The sequence below is a fragment of the Crocodylus siamensis genome, chromosome 2, assembly GCF_052110815.1.
Source record: "Crocodylus siamensis isolate JL-2025a chromosome 2, ASM5211081v1, whole genome shotgun sequence".
NCBI classification, from domain to species: domain Eukaryota; kingdom Metazoa; phylum Chordata; order Crocodylia; family Crocodylidae; genus Crocodylus; species Crocodylus siamensis.
The window spans coordinates 193615003-193639522 of record NC_143396.1 but is presented as its reverse complement, the minus strand read 5'-3'; the positions used below and the strand labels follow the sequence as shown (position 1 = coordinate 193639522).

The 24520-nt window shown below is 40.1% G+C and overlaps 1 protein-coding gene across 1 annotated transcript in view; it reads right to left on the bottom strand.

Moving 5' to 3' along the window:
- Positions 1-24520, bottom strand: part of MICAL2 (microtubule associated monooxygenase, calponin and LIM domain containing 2) — a 118690-nt gene that overhangs the window by 39248 nt on the left and 54922 nt on the right. Inside the window, 8 exon segments of the mRNA XM_090032711.1 lie at positions 98-224; positions 1628-1743; positions 4055-4312; positions 7819-7919; positions 8733-8888; positions 11409-11510; positions 12326-12442; positions 15294-15501. Coding sequence (XP_089888837.1) covers positions 98-224; positions 1628-1743; positions 4055-4312; positions 7819-7919; positions 8733-8888; positions 11409-11510; positions 12326-12442; positions 15294-15501 — 1185 coding nt within the window.

Here is a 24520-nt window from a genome sequence, read left to right as displayed (position 1 = left end):
TGGAGGTTTTGTTTATTCAGCATTTCATCAGTAGCCACAATTCTCTTGGGACAGAAATGAACACCGATATCATAGAGGGAGCCTTTAAAGTACTGACCTGATGGGGTCGAACACAGCTCGAGTTCAAGTTTGGATACCGTGTCCCTGGATCAATGGTATACTGGTCAAAATTCTTGTTGATATTTTCAGGTGTAGTCTGGGGTAAGAGTCGATAAATGCTCTCTCTTATAAACAATAATGAGGATATGTTAGGTGAAGGCATTAGCATATAAACATTTTTTCCCAACTTTAACTTTACAACAACACTTGCCTCTATTCAGAAACTGTCAGAATGTAATACTATGTACTGCAGCTGCATCTGTACCACTGCTTATGCTGTCTCAGCATGGGAAAAGTTTGAGGTGGTTAAACATGAACAGAAGCTCAGGTCTTCCCAAGGCAGGAAGAAAGCAAGAAAACAAGGAGGTTACATCATGCAAAGTCATCTGGTTTTTCATTAATCTCCACCCAAGTAGTAACCTTTCTTTTAGTCACAAAACGTCCTGTATTGAGTCATCCTGCAATTCCCACAACCACTGGGTCCTATTCTGTTTAGTTTTCCATTTGGAATGACGTTGTATGTGCATCATTTGTGAGCCACTGCCTCAGACAGTACTGTATTTAGACGCCTGACTGAATGCTTACCACAAAAAAGCTGTTCCTCAATAGTTACTACACATCAGTCCCTAAAGCAGCCCAGCCAGATATAAGAAAATGAAGTCTCTGCTATTGGAACCATTAATGTCAACATATTCTATCCACAGGGCTACTGCCAAACAAAAATTTGCTGGCATCTTAATGACAATTTTTAGTAGAGACAATAACAGATTATGCAAAACAACATATGATCAAAACCTACGGGTATTTGTGCTTATTTAGCGAAAGTAAATAAGGGTTATGTCATGCCCAGAGCATGAACTAAAAAGATGCAGCTAAAATTGGATGTTGGTTATGAAAACAATTACTGTAATGTAGGGTCTGCACTTGTTTTGGGCTAAAATTATGTCAAATCATGTTGGTTAAAACAATTGCTTAGGGGAGCAGATGGGTTGTAGCACTGTGAACTGGATGCAATGCATTTCAGCTCTCTCTCAGAGTTTCAGTCTGGTTTGGGTCAGTGACTCAGGCTTCAGTTCTGAAAACCTACTCTGTAAGAGTGTAGACCTGGACTATACTGTATAGTAACATGACTGTATAGGGGGCAGGGGAGGTAGGTGGGCAGGAGGGGAGGGACAGGTGCCCACACGTGGGACCCTATCCCCAGGTGCTGATTTAGAGGGCATGCTGGAATGGCAGAATGCTAGCTCAGCCCTTTGCCTGCCTCCCTACATCCCTCCTTGCTTTCTGGCACTTCTGCCCAGGGTGTAGAAATACTTAGTTAAAGCTACTGAATGTCTTGCAGACTGCTACACCTCTGACTTTGTAAGTTGTGCAGCAGAAACATAACTAGCTGTCTCAATCCACTGCCACTTCAACCAACCAGAATATTTTTGTTTCTGGTATTATCCTTTTCAGAATCTTTCATCATCACTAAAGTCCATTAAAATTATCTTTGGAAAGAAGAGACTAAAACAGAGGAAGTGCCTACCGTTCAGCAAGGATCTCTAGTGGAGGTTTCCTCTGAGACCAGCTCTTCACCATCCATGCTGTATCAAAAGCAGCTAGGAAGCCTCTTGCGCAGCCAGTACCCATTGGCCAGAAGGGCTGTAAGAAGTACTTACAGTTTAGCCTTTTTAATCCCTCATCTTTCTTAAACAGACTTATTACAGAAGCATTTGCCAGGTGAACCTACAGTCTAGGTTTTGTAGAGCCTCAAAATAGGCCAGAGAAAATTCTAGTGCCCAATGTTAGCCATTTTTCTTAAAGTCTAAGCTTTGGGAATGTGAAAAAACTTAGCTCATTTATTTACTTATAAATGTTTTTTTTATATATAATTTTTTAAAGAAGCTTTTAGCCCTTATGGCTGGAGAGAGATGTTGCTTTTATGCCACCATAAATCTTATTATGATGACACAAAAGGCCAACCAAACAGATGCCCATGGCCCTTGTCATGCCACAAATGCCCAGAGTTTAAGGCCAAGACATAACTGGTATAAATCTGTGCCACTATTTTGCATCAGGTGACTGTCTGCATTTAAGGTAGGAGACCCTGGGCAGTCTGAAGCGCATGCACTATCTAGCTACCTGAGGCAGGTACCCCCAGGGTCCAATCCTGAGCTCCCCAAGAATTCCCATTCCTGGAGCATGCAGGATTGGGGCCCTAAAGCCCCAGGAGCACCTGCCCAGGTTTCCCCATTTGCAAGGGTGTATCCCAAGTCAGCTACCTAAGGCATGCACCTCTGCAAAGCCTCTCTTAACTTTACCCAATGTAAAATAAAGGCTGGAAAATGAGGATGTACTCAAAAGTCAGGAGGCAAAAAAAAAAAAAATATTGGGTCATATTACCTAAAACCTCATAATTCTAAGCCAAAGTGTTGATTTTTTTTTTTGAAGATCTGCTGTATCAGTTTCAAACATCCGGCCATATGGAACACACTGTGCATTTACTACACTGTACACTTCTCAGGTGTAATACAATGCAGTACACTCTGACAGGCTTGAGTAAAACCACTGGGCCATATTCTCAAGGGGGCTGCACCAGCTATGCCACCTGAGGACCAAGCTTGCTGCTTTGAGCTGTGAAATATAGTATATACGATACCAAATGGAATCTGTGTCAAAGAGGCTATTAGGCATGTATTAGCTACTGAAACCACAGCATAAAACCACAGCATGAAAATGAAAGAAAAAAAGACACAGTGTTTCAGGACATTAAATGTAAGACGAAGATAAAAGTGTCTGCTGCTATGTTTAGACCATCCTCACTGGCAATGCATGTATATGACATGGTTCAACAATGTCAGCTGAATAACCAGCATTTCCTCTGTTTTGCAAGACATCCTGAAGAATGACCACAAAAGAAAGAATACCTTAAGGCAGGAGTGGATAAATATGAATAGGAATGAGCAGTCTACACATTTGCACAAGTTAGCAACTTTACTCACCTAAGTCACGTGTATCAGCAGTGGTCCACACCAGTGGTTGGCAGCCTTTTTCTGGTGCAGACCAGAGCTTGCAACTTGGCTGTGGTTGCAGGCTGTAAGTCTCTACACCCCTCCAAAACAGCTAGCTGCCTACACTCATCTTCAGAGCAGATTCCCATCCCCTCCACAGCAGAGGGGAGCATTGAGGAGGAAGTGGCCTGCAACAGCACAGCTCCCTGCCACCAATCTCCCATGCCTAATCAGAGCTTTGAGCCAGATTCAACCCATGGGCCATTGGTTGCCAAACCCCAGTCTGTATGATCAGACTTCCACTTAAAATAAAAGAAAGGACTTTACAAGATTACCTTTACTCTCTGGAATATTTTTTTTTTTTTTGTTAAGCTATTCTGCTACGGTTTAGAATGGCAGGTTAAGTTCAGGGGAAAATGGTTTCTGAGGACTATGGTTACTTCTGGTAATTAATTGATTACTTTGTACATTTGGAAGCATTTTATGTAGCATCCATTTAATCATTTATTCATTATACTCAAGCCAGTTTCTTCCTTACAGGACAGAACCTTATAAAACGGGAAGGAAATGTGTTTTAATCCAATCATTCTACTAAATAAGGCATAGTGTGGAACTGGAAAGAAGAACAAAATAGCTTATTTAAATAAATTCAATTTGATAGTGTCTCTTAAATAAAAAGTTAGTTACAGAAACTGAACAAGCAACGAAACAGGAAAGCTGTTCTCTGTTGCAGGTTGCTAAACAGTCATTTAAGCATGTTTCAGACCCCTTGTAATTCTGCTCTTTCCATGCAAAGATCTAAAGATAAGCTGGTGACCAAACAATATTCACATTTTAGATTCTTGATTTTTATTCTGTGAAATAAAACATTTTGTGAAATAAATGTGTTCCCCAAAGGCATTTAAAATAGACTTTAAAAAATGCCCTAAACAACAAAATTCTATTTTGGCATAAAACATTACCTCCAGTAAACTATCTCCAACCAGGGCAACCAAGAGCTGATGTCTCTGCCTCTCCCGTACTAAAGCTGCATTTTCAGAGGCATACATGGAAGTAAAATCAAACATGGCTACATCTGATTGCCCATAGTGATTAACTGCAAAATCCAAGGAAGGCAGCTGGTAATCGGTAGCAAAATCAGCAGCTTCTCTGGCATAAGACAGCAGATTTTCTTGGTTTACGTTTTCCCCACATAGGAGCATTTCAGTATCAATATAGTCCTGAAAAGAGAAAATGCATGCACTAGGATATATTTTAAACAAGTCTGTTCCCAGGACCAAATATTGCAGTGGATAGTAGGATGGTAACATTGCATCACAAAAGGGTTGGAGATTTATTTAAGTACTTAGAACATTTATTAATGAGCAAACACAGGCACTCTGGGTACTTTTACACATGTGCTTTAATGCCTACACATGTGCATTAGTAGCCTATTTTACTCTGCATTAGAGTGTCCCATCAAAAACTGTACTAATATGCTAATGCACAGTAAAATCAGGCTATTGCGCATTGTCACTAAAAAGCATGCATGTTTGCGACTGTGCATTAGGGCAGCATAATATACATTTATTTATTTATTCACATTAGAAGTACTAAATTTAACGCACAGTAGCAAAAGTGCATTAATGAATGTGTAGATGTGCCCACTGTAATTTTAAACTTCTCAGCACAACCCAGAATTTGTAACGCTCTAAGCTGCAAGCTAAGCAAAGGAAGATAGTACTACCTCCCTTATCCCATCACTTACCCACTATTTTGATAAATTTACAGCCTCCCTGCAGTCATCACCACTACTTACCAGTATGCAATGGATCTTCCCTTCACGTTCCATCAGTACTGAGACTATATGTGGGCTGCCCTGTTGTTTGGTGTCAGTCAGAATTTCTGACTAGATACTAAGGAACATCAAATTTATAATGTACCAAAATGAACATTTTACAAGATGCATGTAGAGACTGGACAAGGGAGACATTTTTTTTAAAAAAAGCAAACCACTCAAGCTTCTCAGGGACCCTACTCTATGGGTCACCTTACTTCAGGTCAGTGATTAAATAGGTTTCTAAATAAAACTTAATCATGGATGAAACTCATGATGAATCAAAACCATTATTAGCTCACTTGCCTCATGTTGAATTGCCTGTTTAACATGCAACATGAATCGTTCAGAGAAATCTTGCGGATTTACTAGTAACCCCTGACTTTAAGGACAGGTGGCCCAAGCTCCAACATTGGACTGATTTGAATGTACACACCCTGTGTCAGAGTCCTGGGAGAAGAATTAAGATTGAAAATGGTAGGGGTTAATGTTGTATAAGTGGACGGGTAGGGTTTTTTTAAAACTTACAGTAGATTTGTACTCATAGCTCTGTTAACAGTGATTTTGTTTTGCTTATTCTACACTAAAATATATTGAAATGCACAAAAATATTGAAAAACACAAAAATATGAAATCCAAGAGACCAAGTCAGTCTACAATTTTGAACTCTTTTCTTTGTCTCTGTTTTCAGGGTAGGGGCAATCTTTAGTTGGCAGTTTCTAAATTGGTATCAAGTGTTCTTCTTTGGAAAAGATTTGTAACTATCAGGTTCTATTAACTTAAGTTTGATCCTGTCTCTAGGGAAGAAAGAAAAGATCAGCCAAAGTTTGAAAAATGCAACCTCTGTCCCCAGAAAGTCACAGGCACACAGTTCAATCAGCCAGTCTAGTAACTCAGCTCCAGCCTTCTGGCTAAGGAAGGTGTTTACTTGTTGGTCTATGAAATGCTTTAAACACAGACATCCAAACAAGTCCATCCCCAACTATGGTTTCTGTTTATAAAAGTAGTCAGGGCAAAATGCTAAAAAGTTACGACTCATCCTGACAGTCAAGATAGAGTTTTAGTTTGAAGCCAAAATGTAAGAAGAGAAAAAACCCCCCAAACATTATGCTTACATCCAAGGAGCAGTCCATATCACAGCCCTTGATGTCATTTTGTTTCATCTTACTCTGGTCTGAACCCCTCTCCAAAACAGGAATTAAAGACATATTGGTTTGAGAGTGGGTGACAGCCACGAAGGGAATACTGCTCAGTGTGGGAGTCACGTGGACAGCTTCTATCCTCCACCATAGTGAAGTTGCTTCCAAGAGCTCATCAGAAAACTGGTCTTCAAAAAAGACGTGGCATGCCCCACAAAAACTGCCTGTACGGTGGGGAGCCATTTCCATTTTTTGCCATCAGCCCCTTGAAGACTCCACTAATGATTTTATAGGATTAAAGTCATCCTTACTTGTCATGGTTTGTTTTCTCCAACAGTAGAAGTAATCCTCAAAAACCCCTCCCAAAAAGTGAGAAGTGATTCATCCCACTGGGCCCATACCCCTTAAAAGTTGCAGACATAGCACAGCAAAGCAGACATCCCGGTGCTAAGATCTTCAGCCACTCCTAAAACTTTTCCCCAAGATTCTTTGTCAAACAGCCCTCTCTTTCTGCCCCATCGGCCTCTCTGCTCTTTCCAGCAGGGATTCATCAGGTTCTCCATCTGGGGATTATTTCTTCTCAGCCCTGGGCTAGTCAGTGGGTCTTCTTGGTGATCAATCATTTCCCAGCCCACAGACAAGCTCCTTGACTAATACACTGGCTTTTAAATCTCTCCAACCTCCAGCCAGATTTAGCAGAAGTCAGTAGGCAAAATCCTATGTTACTATTCTGTTGCTAGTCTTCTCTGACTTTCCAGCACTAGTTCTCAACAGGGGGAAGTCAGCAAGCCAACCTTTCAGCTGCTCTCCATCCTCAGCCTTCTTTATCCCTCCAGCCCTGGCTCTGTGACTCAAAAAAGTCCACAAGCCAAACTGCCAGCTCTTCCATCTCTTAGCCATCTCCACAATACTCCTGCATCTGCCTCATCTACATCATAATACTACCTCATCAGGTAGCTCTGTCTTCCTGCCCACCCCCTCCCAAAAGCTGTACCACCTTATTTCTGCCTCTTTTTTTCCTCCATTTATTAAAAGCTAGTTCCATCCCATCCTCCTGCACCTGCTCTGACCTACACTTGCTTCCTCACAGGCAAAATAAGTGTTGATTCAATATGGTAACTGTCACATTAAAATAACCTGCAGGCCAAACAAGTTTAAGAACCCTCATACCAGTCCTCATTTCCATCCTAAGAAAACCCTGCCTCTTGCTATAACAGTTTTGTAATCTTTCCAGGAAAATTCATTTTTGCCCAGTGAGAGAGACATTGAAGAGGACTGATTTTCAGAAAGTGTCAAGTATTCACCTTCTTGAAAATGCACGCTTCGTAAGATGTCTCAGTTTTGACATCCAAAAATTAGTAGTTACTTTGGAAATTTTGGCCAACTTTATAATCACCCAGTTTAGACAACTGAACAACATCAATGGCTTTATTGAGCTTACACAGATTCACCCAATTTGGTCCCTAGTTATTGAGGCTTTTTGTCTTTAATGAGGTCAATGCTGGCACAGCTAATGACTCTTGCAGATTCATTCATGGTCACATTTCACCCAGTTTTTGAAATTACAAATTCAAATAGCATTTTCAGTTCTCTTGCACATGTAGAGCACCATCTAAGTGAGTTGTACTCTAATCACGAAGTGATCAGGCTATTCAATTTACACCTTCTGTAACATGAATAAATATTTATTCAGCTGCTCTTATGTATTTTTAAACCAAATTCATAAAATCAATAAATACAGTAAAAGGTTCTGTTTGGCATGTATACATACGTTAATAATGACTCCTTTGTCCAGAAGACTCTGTTTTTTTGCAGTCATTACAAAATAGTGAGTGCTATCTTTATAGTAAACGATATTCTCCAGATCAATTCCTGAAAAGAAGACATTAGTAAATATGAGAAGACTCCCGTGAATTCATAGCACCTGATGAAGTAGGCTGTCACCTACAAAAGCTTACAATTCCCTGAATCAGTTAGTCTAAGGTGCCACCCTACCTTGACTCCAGCAGCCTCACAAAAAATTAAACCCAAGCATGATCAAGTCCACAGCTAATTAAAAACAACTGTTTTAAATAAATAATTATCAAATGTTAATTTAAAAAAAAAACTATAATATGCATAAGCCAGATATGTGTACTCATGTGGTGCATCACTCAGTTTGAATGCAGTTCAATTCTTGGTCTGTCTGTTTCATGGATGATGTTTCAATTCAAGACAGATCATTTAAATACTTAGAGTGAATTCCTTTAAAAGCAAATATATGAAAATTACACTAATTGGACCACAACACCTGCAAGAAGGAGGGCTATATTTCATGAAAACATTTAATCCAATACATTCAAAACAAACTGTCCTATTTCAGGGAAATCTCCGGGCACCGGAACTGTTCTCCCTCAGAAAGTTATCATTGGTTTCAAACATATTTTTACAGTTGAGAAGAATGCAAACACTAGAACAGACATGCTGTGGCAACATTCATGTTAAAAAAGTCTCACTGTATCAAAAATTGATGCCTCCCTCCCCAAGGCTTTGAAATCAGCAGAATTTTATCACCATATCTTACTAAATTATTTTAATTGATGTTTTGGTGTCAAAAGAATAGCCCTACAAAAAATGTTTCTCAATTGTATATTTCATTTGGTAGTAGGATGGAGGGGGTGGTGCATAGGGGAAGGAAGGACCCACCCGTCTCCTCTTTAAGATCCTGGAAGAATTTTTGATTGAAGATGAAAGCAACACCACTAATTTCCTCTACCTTGGCTTCTGCAGTGGTGTTTCTGTTTATAAAATTGGCAGTGATAGCTATAGCCAGTTTTCCACGGAACTCCTTTCTTCTAAAACCTGAAGACCAAGGAAAATAATTAAAAACATTGCAAAATTTCAGCACATGAGCTGGAGATAAAGACCTACATGGCAGCTCTCTTTCCTTCCTGACCTAATTCTATCCCCAACACATGGGAAGCAGACTCCTTATTACCAAAATCCCATTAATTCTGTATATTCTTATTTCAAAAAAATCTGCCAATCAAGGGGATTACATAGTACTGAAGATATGTACAGTTTGCTCACAAGTTGGCATTTTATGGGCAAGGCTTTATCACTTATAGATGTTAATTATTTCTCCAGGGAAAGGAGTCAAAGCAAATACGATAATTAGAAAAAGACTTAAAATAATCTGGCTCAAAACTGAGAGAAGCATTTGTAAAAGCTAACTGAGGGTGCCTGCACATGAGCCAGGAGGCTGCTCCAACGCACTGTAATTCCAGTGCATTGGAGCAGACTCGATTCATCAAGTCTGCTGGAGCATAGTAATTACTGCACTCCAGCCAGGCTCCACGTTTCATGTATTAGTGTCCCTATGCTTCAAAATGATTGTTGGGGCACCTTAACTAGGGGTCATTCAACAAGCTTTAGATAAAAGTGTCCCTGCCGCCATTTTTAAAGTGCGGGGGCACTGATGCACAAGAAGCTCCAGGTGCTTTAATTAGAGCATCTCTGTCCTTCCCCACTCCTGGAGCATATGTAAAATGCCCAACATTTCAGTCATTTATACTCAACAATATGCAACTGATTTTCTCAATCGTCTAAATCAGGGCTGTCCAACTTCCAAGTGGCTGGGGACCCACAGGCATGCAGTCACACACCCCTGGGCTGCCTGTTGTGTGGGTCACATGCCACACCATGCGAGTCCTCCTCCCCACCAGCATACCACATGGCCCTCAATTTGCTGCACAATCGCCTCTCCCCAGCTTTGCACCATGTGGTTCCCCAATGCAGTGTGAAATCCCTTCCCTGCAGCACCACTGCCTTACACAGGCCCTGAAATCCTGCATGAATCCCCAGTGCACCCTGTGGCCTGATGCATGGACATACAGCTCCTCACAGGCCCCCCGCATGCGTGGAAGTGGTATACAGTGTAGTCCTGCTAGGATACCAATCCCTGCCAAACACAAACTATGAAACTATGAAAATGCTTTAAGTCAGAAACCTACAGAAGTTATGACTTTCGGTTGAGGTAGTGTATCTTGCAGTCAGAAAACGCTACCCTACGGTAAATTTCTTTGTTTCTTGGCACTTTCTATGGGTACAAGTTTACTTGTAGTTTCCATCTTTCCGTTTCTTTTCAACAGGTGTAATGTGCAAGCATTATTTGGTTTTATACTAATGCCCTTAGTCTAACAAGATATTCCCCTCAAGTAGCTAAAGATTTTCCTAAAGCCGTTTGTCAAGCTTGTTGCTAGTGTCTGTAATCTCCAACAATTTATACTTCTAAGATTTTATTTTTACTTCAATAGACTTTATACTGGGATAAATAAGTGGCTAATTTTCTTATAGAGTGTTACAGGAAAATACTCATAAATATACTGATTTTTACAAACATGGGAAAAAAGCAGTACAAAACATGAGACCAATAAAAATAGAAAATCAGGGGCTTCATGCACTGAAACTGATGAGCGTAATTATCACTATAAGGAAAATATATAATTAAATAACAGGTTTGTTCATGTAATGTAACAGCTGGTTAGCTAATGTCTCACTTAAAGGCAACTCAGTGGAGTGGAATTCTGCTTGATGACTATAGTAGATGCAACAAGATCTACCTCACCTTCCAGCTCTTTATTCATTTTTTGGTTCTGTTACCAAAATGACTACTACTGAAATGACATCACCATCATCTGAGAGCAACTGCTCTGATGCATTTATTAAATACCTGGCAGCTACTGTACAAACACTATTTCAAGTACAGAGAGTTGATTTATGACACAATAACATGAAAAATGTGCCGTTCCTGACATGCTTTTGTCATTTGCCCTCAAATTAAACTAGCATGTTATTTAGCATATGCTACAACAGTAGCTCATTAAGACAACTAAAATGCATGATACAGGCAGCCTGCAGAATCAGGAATAAAGTTAAGCATTGTACTTAATGGACCACATCTGGAAATACTATAATAAAGGCAGGGAACATCTCATAAAAATCAATTTCCATCGTCACAGACACAGATCTTTATTGAACTATGGGTTAATCTGTTGCTTCCACCTTTTTTTACCTCTTAGACTTCCAATTGTACTTTAAAGCAATTGTTAATCTTAAGAATGTGGGATACAAGAAATTTTGTGGGCAATTATCTTATGGGACAAACCACATAGTTGGGTGGGGACACAGACAAACTTTTGAGTACAACCCTACCTTCCTCAGGGTAAAGCTGTACCTGAAAACTTGGCAGAGTACCTCCCAATTATTTAGTTGGTCCAATAAAGGATATTACCCACAAAAATCCTTGCCCCTCATTTTTCCTGGACCATCATGATTACAACATCACCCCCACCATAGTCTCAAGAATATATTTTCACCTACCTTCTAATGTGTTCCTGCGGCCATCTGCCCCAATAATAACATCAAATTCAAATTCTGACAGAGGATGATCCACTGGAAGAAATTCAGCGCGCCAACCTATCTCTAAAAGAAACAAACAGGTGACAACATTTATTCAGCCACTGAATGGCAGAAGCAGCATTTTTAGATTGTGAAAGAAGGCAATTACACTAAATGGTCTATTTTGCTCTCAAGCTGGGAGAAATTCTGCCCTTACATGCGTAGATAAAACTTTGACTTAAGTCAAAGCAGTGTGCAACTCTCAGTTGCAACAAATGAACCCCCTATATTTGGGTGAATTAAAGTACTGAAATGGCTCTGGGACCAGCCCTGAAAACACTTAGGTACCAAAGGATTTTTGCTTACATGAATAGCTGCACTATGAACCCAGCAGGACATATCAAATACAATGTTTGCACGATTGGGCCCTGGTAACTTTTTATCCTTTTAAATTAAACTGAGCACATTCACATTAAGCTACCACAAAGAAGGGGAAAATCCAATCTAGCCAAAAAACTGCATTTCCCAAGAAAGACACTTCACTTACAATAATACAAAGAATATAATATTTGTTTTTATAAAATAAATATCTTTGACTCTCTACAAAACCTCAGAACATAGGCCAGCAGGCACAGGAGGAAATATTACTTTTCTGGCCAGAATGTATTTTTTTTTTTTAAATACCAGTGTATTGACATAGTGACTTTTATCACGCTTACTATTCTCTTATACTGTATCTGGCTTTCATATGCAGGACAAAAAAACATCCCTTGGATAGCCTAAGAAATTATTTCACACAATGTCCCTGATAACACAGTTATTTCATACAAGTTCTTCAGTGAGATAAATGTATTTGCTTCTAAAATAACTTATTTCAAATTATAAAAAGACTGTCATACTTTGGTTTTCTTGATCTTCAGGAGGTTCCAGAACTTTCACAAACTCTAAATTTACATGGATTTCAACCCCCAGCATAAGCGCTACTTTGAACAGGATAAGCTGAAGCTGCCGAATACCTGCAAATAATAATAGACAGACATCGCTCTGGAAGATACAACAGCATTTTTTTCATTATTATTAAACTGAACTTAAGTAGCCCTTGCAGGCCTCCATTACAGATCAGAAATACATGTTGTGCCATGAACCAAACCATAATGCAACATGTTTTCAGAGTTTTTTTGGTGTCTGGAAGATTAGGTTAACCTTCTTCAGTTTCAGTGACTGGAACAAAGTAAGGAGTTCCTACCTCAATATATTATACTCAAAATCTACATTAACAGACTTTCAGTTTGAAAACCCCACCACTCGAAAAAGAATATGCCAAAACAAAAGGTTGCTTGCACACTCTTAAATCAGTTTCTTTGCGCATATGCATTATACTTTCACATTTTATCGGACCTTTTCCAGAGAGCACCATGACTTATTCAGACACAAGTCATACCCATTCTGGAGATTAATTAGGCTTACATAGTAAGTCAGCTGTTATCTATTCTCTGCTTATTTGTTGAAAGGTGTGTAGTGAATGAAAGAAAATAGATGGCCTCCAGGTTGGGGCATTTCCTGGGAAAATAGGTATGTCCTCCTCTGTACAGTTGTTAAATGTACAACAAGCCACAATTTTCATAAGTGATTAATAATGTTTTTCTAGGGTTTTTTTCATACCTGAAGGGAGACCCTGGGATACAATCTGCTGATCAATCTTATTGCAACTGACAACTCTGAGATCCATGGTTTAACATATAAAAAGGTCCTAGGCAACCCAAACTGGGCACATATAATTAACACATATTTCTGGTCTTGCTCTCTGTATTCAGTTCCCCTCCTCTCAATGGAAATAGTATCTGTGCATCTTAAGTGAGCATTGTGAAAATAAATAAATATAATCCATTCATACCAGAGGTACATGAAGCAATTAACAGTTCTGTTCTCACAATAAGGTTTGAATAGCGTGCAGTAAATCAGATAGCCTGTTGTGCATTGCACAAAATACTGAGTAGCAGATCAGAGGTGTAGTGGAAAATGTAGTATGTGATCATATAAAAGATGATATAATACATATACAGAAGGACTTGAACAGAGTTGAAATTATTCCTGGGATTTCCTCATTCTTGTTTGCTTGACTTCCTAAGTGTAATAATGTTCTTTTAAAATAGCTTTTTTAAAAAAAATTTAAAAAATGATGTGCAGAAAACTGACATTTTCTTGTGTACTACTTGCCCTCAAAGAAGACGAATTCTTTTGGGAAGGCATAATAAAGAGAACAAGATTTTTCCAGTATCTTGCCTGTCACAGTAGGGTCTCACCATGGCTGAAGATTGGCCACTTGCAGGACTCTGACAGTTACACTGTTAGGAAGGACAGGGGAAGTGACACTGAGAAGGATGCCTGCATGCAACTGGGAAGAGGGGCCCAGAAGCCATTCCAGCATCTCTAGGTCTCCATTCAAGCATGAAAATCATTTTTCTACCTTAAAATATGCACCCCAATATTGGATAGCTAATTTGGAGTGGGAGAGGGAGATGCATGTGGTATACAAGTAAATATGGTAACTGAAAAAGCAGAAGTTCCATCATTTGGCATCACATGGATGTGCACATATCAGCCAGATTGAAATCTTCAGATCTTCTAAATATGCCTCTGCCACAGACAGAGCAAATTATAACACTAATAGTTTATAATTCTTACTAGATAAGGGACTAGATAAGGATGAGACATATTGCAATTGCATGTCACTGGTATTGGCTGACAGCAGGGGAAGAGACACATACGATGGTTTGGTTCAACCCCAAACCCCAAGGAGAAAGTGTGAGCTAGAGGGCATGGACTCTCCTACCTAGTCTCTCAAAACCTGACCCCTTTTGGCCCCATTCCATCTTTCATCTTCTCCCATTCTTGTTTCTCCCACCTCCCCGTCCCACTCTTCTTACCTAGCTAGTCCCAGCATTCTATTTATTACTCAGTTTTCTCAACCTAGTTCCATTCTCTTTGCCCAGTCCCTCCCATAAGCTCACTGCCCTTTCATGTCTGGATCAGTCCCTTTCTGCACTTGATTCAAGCAGCTTCCTACTCCTCTCTGCTTGAAACCGAGTGTAATTTGAGCCTCTGTAGCTACTGGTGGTACTTACAACCCTACTATAATAAAAGAGTTTGGAAGTATATTGAGTTTCCATAATATTTTTGATTTACTATGCTTTGTCTCCTTGATCCTTCCTTGTTTGCTTGTCTTTTTTGTATGCATGGGCCAGATCCCATTCCACCTATTAGGCACCTAAGTGGACTTAGTCATCTGAAGTGTGATCCTATTTCACCTTGCTCGAGTCTTTGGGGGAAAAAGTGATGGGGTCCTTCTCCCATTTGCCGCTTTTTGTGAGTTAGTCTTAAAACTAAGATAATGGCCTATGACAAAAGTAAGAGTGTTAATTGTTTTTCAGAGACTTGAGCAGAGCAGAATAGGATCACATTTAGGTGCTTAACAGGTGGAATAGGATATGACCCATAACCTTTTCCTGTCACGTAAGATACCTGCATGCACTGAACTTGGTAGACTAAGCAACAAAAGCAATCACACAACTGTATAAATTTCTATGATTTTTAGAAGACACTCAGAAAGGCAATAAGATCCTCCTACATTGATCTTGAACAGTAATGAAAAGTCAACTCAAAGTTTTCCTTAATATTCAAGACAGATATTAGCATTTTGCCAAACCAGAAGTGCTTGAATGTGTTTTATTTTTGTTTTATGTACATTCAGGACAGGTGTATTTTCAGCCCCTGAATCTAGGAAATCTGATAATCTTCCCAAAGCATGCCTTCTTAACAGAAAGTGTTTAATAGAACAGTGTATTTTATGTAATTATTCATACTTACTGATATGATCAATAGAGCCTGCACAAAATTTTCCATAAAATTTTTTTGCTCCTAGACCCCGCAGGTCATGGATTGTGTAAGGCCACAGATGCAGAACATTGTTTCTTGAAAAAGTGTCCCGCTTCTCCACAACTACAACTTTGGCTCCCAGGAAGGCAAGTTCTATGGCAGTCCTCAAACCACATGGGCCACCTCCAATAATCAAGCACTGAGGGAGAAGAAGGATTTTAAACGTTAAGTTTGGGCATGCAAGTAGGACTCATGGGCATGCAAGAAATCCATGTAAAATAAACATTAACTGTCAGCTGAAGGCAGTGTGCAAAACTACAGCTGATCAAATAATCCCAGAAAAGTTCAAGCGAATTTTCTGACAAACCACAGTCATTTACTGAATTTTCCTTGGTAAAACTGTAAAAAAAAAAAAAAAAAAAAATCACTTGATAGGTAGAAAACTGGACAAATGTGCTTGTCTTGTACATAAAAGTGCCCATCAGAGAAAAACTGATTAAAATACCATACATGATGCTTTTAACATGTTTGATTTAAATTTGAAATAAATATGAAATGTATTTGCAACAGGCAATACTAAAGCTAAGCAGCAGAATTTGGTAATGACAAGTCTTTGATGTTGGAGCATATTTGTCAGGAAGGACATGAAAATATTTTTGCATGGTTCAGATTAGACCAAAACCCACAGATTTAAAGTAATCCAGTTCTCCTACAGCATCAGTGTATGACTATCCTATGACAAACATTAGTTATACTTTCCTATTGCTCGGCCAGTATGTTGAATGTAACAAACTAGATCATCAGCTGCTGTAAATCAGCACAGCTCCAGCAAATCATTATATCTACCCTGACACACAGTAGCTAAGGACTTGGCTTGTTCTACTTTAACACAGTGTTCAAAATACTCAGTAAAAACTGGAGGGTAAACTCATAAGGTCATATGTAGGCATCTCAAGGTGAGATTTCACAAATGCTAAAACCCAAATCTCTACTAAGCATGGAATTCAGTTTTGGCCTGATAACTAAAAATTTCCATGAACCAGGAAGTTGTAGATTCATTGTAAGCATCTGAAACTCTTGGATTTTCATTCCCTACCCTGATTACTATAGAAGTTGATTAGAAACAGTCCTTTTTACCTTGATAAAACAAATCACTTAAAGTAGTAAATCACTTTAGGTAAAAAAAATTAGGTCTGCTGTTTGATGAAGTGTGCATGACCTAATTCAGAGAGTTCTGGTTATGAGGTAGAAGTTGTCCTGTGCTACAAATACAATTCCATTATCTCACAATCAAAACATTATCCTTTGGTTTTCTCTCACATAGCCAGACGGTGATTACAGTTCCAAAGTAAGGACTTACAATCAACTATGTTTAGTTTACAATAAAAGTCTGGTTCTAATTATATTTCTTCTTCATATAAGTAAGATTATTTATTAATTTGGGTCTGTTCATGTGTTTTAACATCTCATTTGGCACTGGCCTTTGTATAAACTAATTATAAAATGGCTAAATTACCTCTTTTCCTTAAATGAAAAATTATGTAACATTCTAAGAAATTCAAAAAAGAGTAGGATTTTCACTGCATTAATATTTACCTTGATTTTTAAGTGAATAGTTTGTAATCTCCAGATAAAGTGTCATTAGCAAAAACTGAATAGTTACATTACATATTTCCCAGGCTTGCTGACTCTTAAAATATATTTAGCTTGTACTTTTTCAGAGTAACCTGTCACACTATGTTAAATATTAAGAAAACAACAACAGACCTTATTACATAAAAAAGGAAGAAAATCCAGTGCAGATGTTATTGGGATTGAAGGGCAGGACTATAAGCAGAGACTGGGTCAGTTCCTTCCTGCACATACTTGTCATGATTAACATGAGAACTCCAAGTTCTGACAAGTAAGTGAATGTATTTACAGCTACAGTCTTTCAGTAATGTTTAGCAAACTGCTTAGAAGCACTTTACAAATACAGACCATACATGGTTTGATTATTCTCCTGGCAAACAAGAAATATAATATATAAATAAATGCAATTTTAAAAAGCAGTCTTTTGAGATTTAGTCATAGTGATACTTGCCAAGTAATAAAACACCCACACAAAGCATTGAGTTCCTCATGGTACTTGTAGCAGACAGTACACAACAGTTTTAAAAAGGATTCTACCTCCCATTGACAAAATATCTTCCAACATTGTTGGAGACAGTGAAAAATAACTGTATTTTAGCCGCCATCCATGGTTACCAACTATAAACATATTTATCTTTGTGTCTCAGTTACATATTCTTTGATTTATTGGCAAAGCTTTTTTGCCACTAATGTATAAGCTTACTCCTCCTAGCAGTTTACCATCCCTTCCAGAAACTGCTGGAACAAAATACAGCATTAATATATTGCAAAAATAAATTCTGCCATGTCCAGAATTCTACCTTTATTAAGTAATGAAAGTAGCAACATGCAGGATGCGGAAGGGGACCTCAATGTTTATATAGGAAGCTGCAAAGAGAGAAACAGTACAATAATCATTCTAGGAAGGAGGATGAAGTCCTTGGGTCTATATTCTATCTACTATTAAGCTAGTCTTTTGGCTTCCAACTGTCTATATTCAGAATGAAATTAACTTATTTCTGCTTTTGGTCACATAACACCATATTTTTCATGGTGCCTGATGCAACACAAAAGAGTATGGTAATACTGACCTCCAAACTCTAGTAACTAGCATCATGAAAGTCAAGGGAGCTCTGGCAGATCGCTACCAGTTACGGCCTACTTGACTTTATTGAGGCAGGATCGCAATCTCTCAAAGTATGAAGATGACCACACTCTTTGAATATCCTCTGTCAGTTGATCAAAACAAATAATTAAAGATGGCCTTTAAGATGACAAGCTCAGCAAATGGGCAGACGAGAACCTCATGGTGTTTAACACTGAAAAATGCAAGGTTCTCCACCTTGGGAGGAAAAACCTGCAGCACCCTTATAGGCTCGGCAGTGCTACGTTGGTTAGCACTACAGAAAAAAGAGACTTGGGGGTCATCATTGACCACGAGATGAACATGAGCCTGCAATGCGATGCTGCGGCTAGTAAAGCGACCAAAATGCTGGCGTGCATCCATAGATGCTTCTCGAGCAAATCCCGGGACGTCATTCTCCCCTTGTACTCGCCCTTGGTGAGGCCGCAGCTGGAGTACTGCGTCCAGTTTTGGGCTCCACAATTCAAAAAGGATGTGGAGAAGCTTGAGAGAGTCCAGAGGAGAGCCACGCGCATGATCAGAGGTCAGGAAAACAGATCTTACGATGACAGGCTGAGAGCCACGGGACTCTTTAGCCTGGAAAAGCGCAGGCTCAGGGGTGATCTGATGGCCACCTATAAGTTTATCAGGGGTGACCACCAGGATCTGGGGGAACATCTGTTCACCAGAGCGCCCCAAGGGATGACGAGGTCGAACGGTCACAAACTCCTGCAAGACCGTTTCAGGCTGGACATAAGGAAGAATTTCTTTACTGTCCGAGCCCCCAAGGTCTGGAACAGTCTGCCAGCGGAGGTGGTTCAAGCACCTACATTGAACACCTTCAAGAGTAAATTGGATGCTTATCTTGCTGGGATCCTATGACCCTAGCTGACTTCCTGCCCTTTGGGCAGGGGGCTGGACTTGATCTCCCAAGGTCCCTTCCAGCCCTAATGTCTATGAAATCTATGAAACCTTGGAGATTGCCCTTCTTTCTTTCTTTAGCAAGTGGTGGAGAAGTATGTGTTATGGACATTACAGGGGTTAAGGGAGAAAAGGTTTGTAAAAAAAGGACTAAAGGATAACTCAAAAAGAGTAAAATTACCACTACATTTCTGTATCATACGAATTAAGAAACAGAACTGTATCCATTTACACCTATTACTTACATTCTGCCACACGGCTACAGTTTTTTTAATCGTTTAGAGAAAGGCAAGCTCTCGCCAATGAAACATTTACATATCTTATGTCACTGGATGTAGTGGACCTACTTTTAAAGACTGTTTCCAGAATGAGGCCCTAAAACAAAATGAGAACACAGCAAGAGGAAACAAGAATACAATAAGAAAAAGTAAATGAGGGAATGGGCAATATAATTATCCAGTCATATGGCAGGCTAATACATTGCGTATTGACAATACTTCTACTTAGGGTTTTGTCCTTTATCAGGATACTCCTTTTGCATATATGCTACACCTTGCACCTGTACATCTAAATGTACTCAAAATATTGGACAGATGGAGAAAATGAGGTATGGGTAAGTTAAATGAGCTGATCAAAGACAGGGAACCCATGACCGAGCTATAGTTACAATTTTGATAGGGCTTAAAATTCCTTCTTAAGAGTCCTGTCACCAACAAGCTGCCAAGGTGAGGTAGAAAGGTTTGGTCAGCTTGCAGAGTGCCAGCAGACCTCCCTGAACAGGAGCTGCTGTAAGAGAACTCAAGGGCACCCTTTATTGGCCTTTGACAGGAATGGGAGCAAGAACAGAGGGTATTTCTGTTATTTCCAGGTTTTGATTCTTCTGATATAGGATTGTGTTTGTTTTGGGGAGGGGAAGAACGCATCTACTTTTGGGAACAGCCACAAATCCCCTACAGGAGAGAGCTTTGTGGACTTGAGAGGGACAGTGGTGGGGAGAGAGCTCTCTTGGTGTGAGGCAGGGGAGTGGAAGTGAGTGGAAATGGAGTCAGGTGGGGCAGGGCAAGTGTGAAGAGGTTTTCTATACCTATATATGAATGGGGATCAAGAAAAACAGTTGGAACATAAGAACAAAAACAGTACCACTACACAGATGATAAATACTGGATTACCGCCCCCCCCACAAATTCCACTGCCTTGTCCTCCAGCTAACATACTTGCTCATCTCTCTCCAACTGGTTTACTTTTTAGTAGCGTTATTGGTTTTCATATTCAATTTAATCTAGGTTAATTGAAATTTCTTTTCTTCGCAATTCTGTCCTTAATATGGATGATACTAATCAGGTTACTGCTACAACACTCAATTCATAATGCAAATTACCAGTAATGAACCTATGGGTTAATTTTAAATTTTTACACTGAAGTACAGGAAACCCTCGCTATTCACAGATTTGGCATTCACAGTTTTGAATATTCACAGTGCTGCGCCAACCCACACTCTCTCCCCACTGGCAGCATGACGACACTGTTATAGCGCCAGCAGCATCTGTGGGAACTCTGCACTTGCCACCCCTGGGCTCGTGCTGCCGCTGCCAGCACAGCTGTACCCCCGCAGCCACTGGAAGCACATGCCATTCATGATGCAGTGCAGTACGTATTTGCAAATTTTGCCATTCGCAGGGATCTCTAGGATGTATCCCCCGTGAATGGCAAGGGTCTCCTGTAACTGTAACTATACTGTTTATAAAAATCTTAAGTGATTTAATGCCATTGCATTTACTGATCATTCAGACTGACCTAATAAGAAATGCAAGACCCTACTGCTGTATTTTCTCCATTTAAACCATAAAATATAATTAGACAAATCTGAGTAAATTGGTTTAGACATTCAACACACTAACAGTAAAAACCTGCACATCTAATATATCTTAGATGCTTCAATTAGTAATTGGGCAAATACTGCATTTCTATGGTACCTATAAAAAGCAACATATTTTTTGTGGTGTAGTCTGTTGCTGTACAAATGTAAACACAGAAAGTAATAAGTTTAATTCACTTTAAAGATGTAGAACACAATGTGTTCTGGTGCATCTTTCATGGTTTCCAACTAAAACTGAGACATAAGAAAGCTTCGCCTCCTGAAATGCTCTATACTTCTGTAGTTTTGTTGAGTCATGATAGTTTGGCTGTCTTTGAATGAGGCTGTAACAGGCCTGTCTCCTTAAGCTGCAGCTGTGAGGGGACTGCTGATATGCATGGATCCTGGTTTTCTCCGATTTGAAAAAAAGTAATTCCAGATCCATGTTTTTTCATGATTAAAATGAAACATTGCCATACATATATCTATATACTAGTGACGTGTCATTTTAATCATGGAAAAACGTGGATTGATGGTTACTTTTTTAAATCTGAAAATGAGGGATTTTTTTAAATCAGAGAAAACCAGGATCCCTGCTATGGGAATGGTTCACTGGTAGGTTAAAAACCACAGAGAGAAGAGCAGTATAGCAGTGCCACGTGAGGCAATAGTTGCAAACCAGAGGCAAGCAATGGGCTGGACCATTTGCTGCATGCACTGCTGTATTAGGGCCAGAGCCACAGGTGTTCCCTTCAGGGTTTGAAATATGGTGGGGCTTGCAGGGGCTGATCCCCCCCAAAAGAGATGAGAGCCCTCTACAAGCCCCACCATAAGAGATGAGAGACCCTGGCCTGCCCCATGCCTTTCTAAGCAGCTCAGCCAGTGGCTCCTTCTGGCTTCTGGCTGCCACTGCTGCAGACCTCCTGCCCACCAAGAGTCAGAGTGTAATTCAAACCCTTTCCCCCTCCCAGTGTCCAAGACAGGACCACAGGAGTTTGTTTGCTCGTTTTGCTTAAGAACTCCATTTTATTTGCATAGACTGGCCAAGGAACTCCTCAGAGAGCAAAGCCCACTCACAGAAGCTGGCAGAAAAAACAACCTGCTTACAGGAGGCCCACTGAAGGAAACAACCGCCAAGTTGCCTTTGTTCGGGCAGTACGGAAATGCAGCATGCAGATAATCTCTTTTGCATACTTCCATACCATACAATATAACTGCCATAAACTCATCAAGCCAAATTAAAGTATAAAAGTTAGCTTTGCAAACCCAGAATGATTGTGATTCCATGCTCTTGACTAGGGCCGTGCAAAGTTTTGGTCCCCGATTCAGTTCGATGGAGATTCAACCTGGTTCAGTGGCCAAATCTCAGAATCAGAATAGAAACAGGACACCTTTTAATCTCTCTGAATTGAATCAGAACTTTTTGAATCAATTTGGAGGGATTCAGAAAGATTCGTTGATTTGGATATAGACACAGGTTTAAATGTTTTTTCTACATACCTCAAGGTACCAGGTGGCTCATGAATGCTGAGATGCTGGGACAGATGGAGTGTCCCACAGGAGTGCGAGGGGCTCCTGCAAGTGGGTGCCAGTGCTTGGCAGCAGGCCCAGAAGTGGACCAGAAGCATTTCTGGGTCCACCAGGGACTGCTTGGTGACTGGTGCCTCCTGGGTCTGGGGGTACCCCCATGGCTGATTGTCAAGCAGGGAAGGGCTCCCACATGCTCGGCAGCAGACCCATAAGTACTTCTAATCTACTTCTGGTCCACTTCCAGGTTGGCCACCCGCCACGCGGCCTCCCCCCCGCCACACTCCTGTGGGATGCTCCATCCGCCCCAGCATCTCAGCATTCACGAGCTGCACTGGTACCTTGAGGTATGTAGAAAAAACATTTAAACCTATGTCTATGGCTGAATCACTTATTCTCCAAATCAGCATTGAATCTTCAGATTTGGCCAAATCGAATTGCGGACAGTGATCTGAATCAACAAACTGAAGCGCTGTCCTCAATTCAGGCTGAATCCAAATCCAAATTGAATATGGCCCATTTCACGCACCCCTAACTCTTGACAGACATGACTTTTCAACAGTATCCTCTGTGTAGATTACTCATATTGGTGGACAGGGATACTAGAAGCAAGAAAAAATGTGAAGAGAACAGGACAGATTGGAAAAGGCTGAGCTGTAAGCATTTATTATGAAATTTGGAAACCTTAGGGCCCAACAGGCAAATACTACTTTGGAAATGCTTTACACAGCTTAATGTATCAAGAATTTTCAGGTTTTGAGGGAACTGAGAATAAGTTTTAAAATCTTTGCATTTCTTGCGTTTGATTCCTCACAAAAATATTTTAAAGAGCGGGAGAATGAGAACATGCAACTAAAATTGAAGGAGAGAATTATCTGATCTGGTGACAGAAATCCTGCTTGCTCACTTCAGCCATTTGAACATTATGATCCAATTATTAACCATGTTTTAGAGAAAATATCCTGTATATTGCCAACCTCAGATGATTTACTCCTCACAAATAGAATAGGAAAATCAGTGACTGTATTTAACATCACCATTTTCTACAATTCAATGTGTCATTTATTTTAAGTGCCACAGTCATCCCTTGATTGTAAGGTGCAGACACAAAAGAAAAAGGAATAGGACAGAATATGGAAATGTGATATCTATCTGTAATGTTACAAGAAGAAAATAATTGACTTTTGCTTTATTTATTTATATGTACGCACATATATTTGTAGTGAGCAGGAGTACTGATAAATTGACCGGATAAATTAAGGCAGCTCATTACTGGATAAATTAAGGCAGCTCATTACTTCTCTGCAAGTACGTCACGCAAACACAAGTTTCCATCTTCAGGATCAGGACATTTCCATTTACAAGTGGAAAGCAGCAAGAGCTAAGAAAACATCAGCTTGACACCTCTCAGTGTACAAGTTAAGCAATAAATAAAAGACTGGGGTGAGGGAGGAATGAGAGAGAATGACCACTCAAAGAGGTACAAGACATCCATAAAAAAATTCTAGACATGCATGCACAAAAGTATTCCAAATAAAATTGTCCTTAGAAATTAAATAAGCTCCTTTTACCACATGTATAATAATGGCCCAAACTTGAGTGTAGAAATCAAAGGAAATAGACTTTGCTCACAGGAATGATTCAAGCATTAAGTGGTAGAGCTTTACCCCCACAGACTCTTCCCAGTTTGGCACTAATGATCTGACTGAAAATGGAGGCAGAGAAGACAGTTCTCCCTAGTGGCAGTGGCCTCTATCTCTGGGCTGCTGCTGCTGCAGGATAAAACTGTCCCCAACATTTTGCTTTGCAGGGAGCACAAAGTCAAACTGGGAGGGGTTGTAACAGAAGCAGCATGCCTCCATGCCTTTCTGCCGCAGCTACAGTTCAGCCCTGATGTGCCTCCGAAAAAACAGAGGCACATGGGACAACTCTACTATTCTAGGTTCCTTTGTTTCTGGGGATACCACGCAAGGTCAGACTTGGCCAAGCTGCAGCAAGAGCACATACCCCTCCCAAAGGCACTGCCCAATCTGGCTCTGCAGGAGGTGCACAATGCAGTTCCACTTGGCCATGGAAATATTGGCAGTAACTGCAGTACCCTCGTGGCCTGCCCCTCCCACCTCCTAGGCCTTGTATGTCCTTTTGCCCACCCTCCCATCCCCTCAGCGCTTCCCAAATACT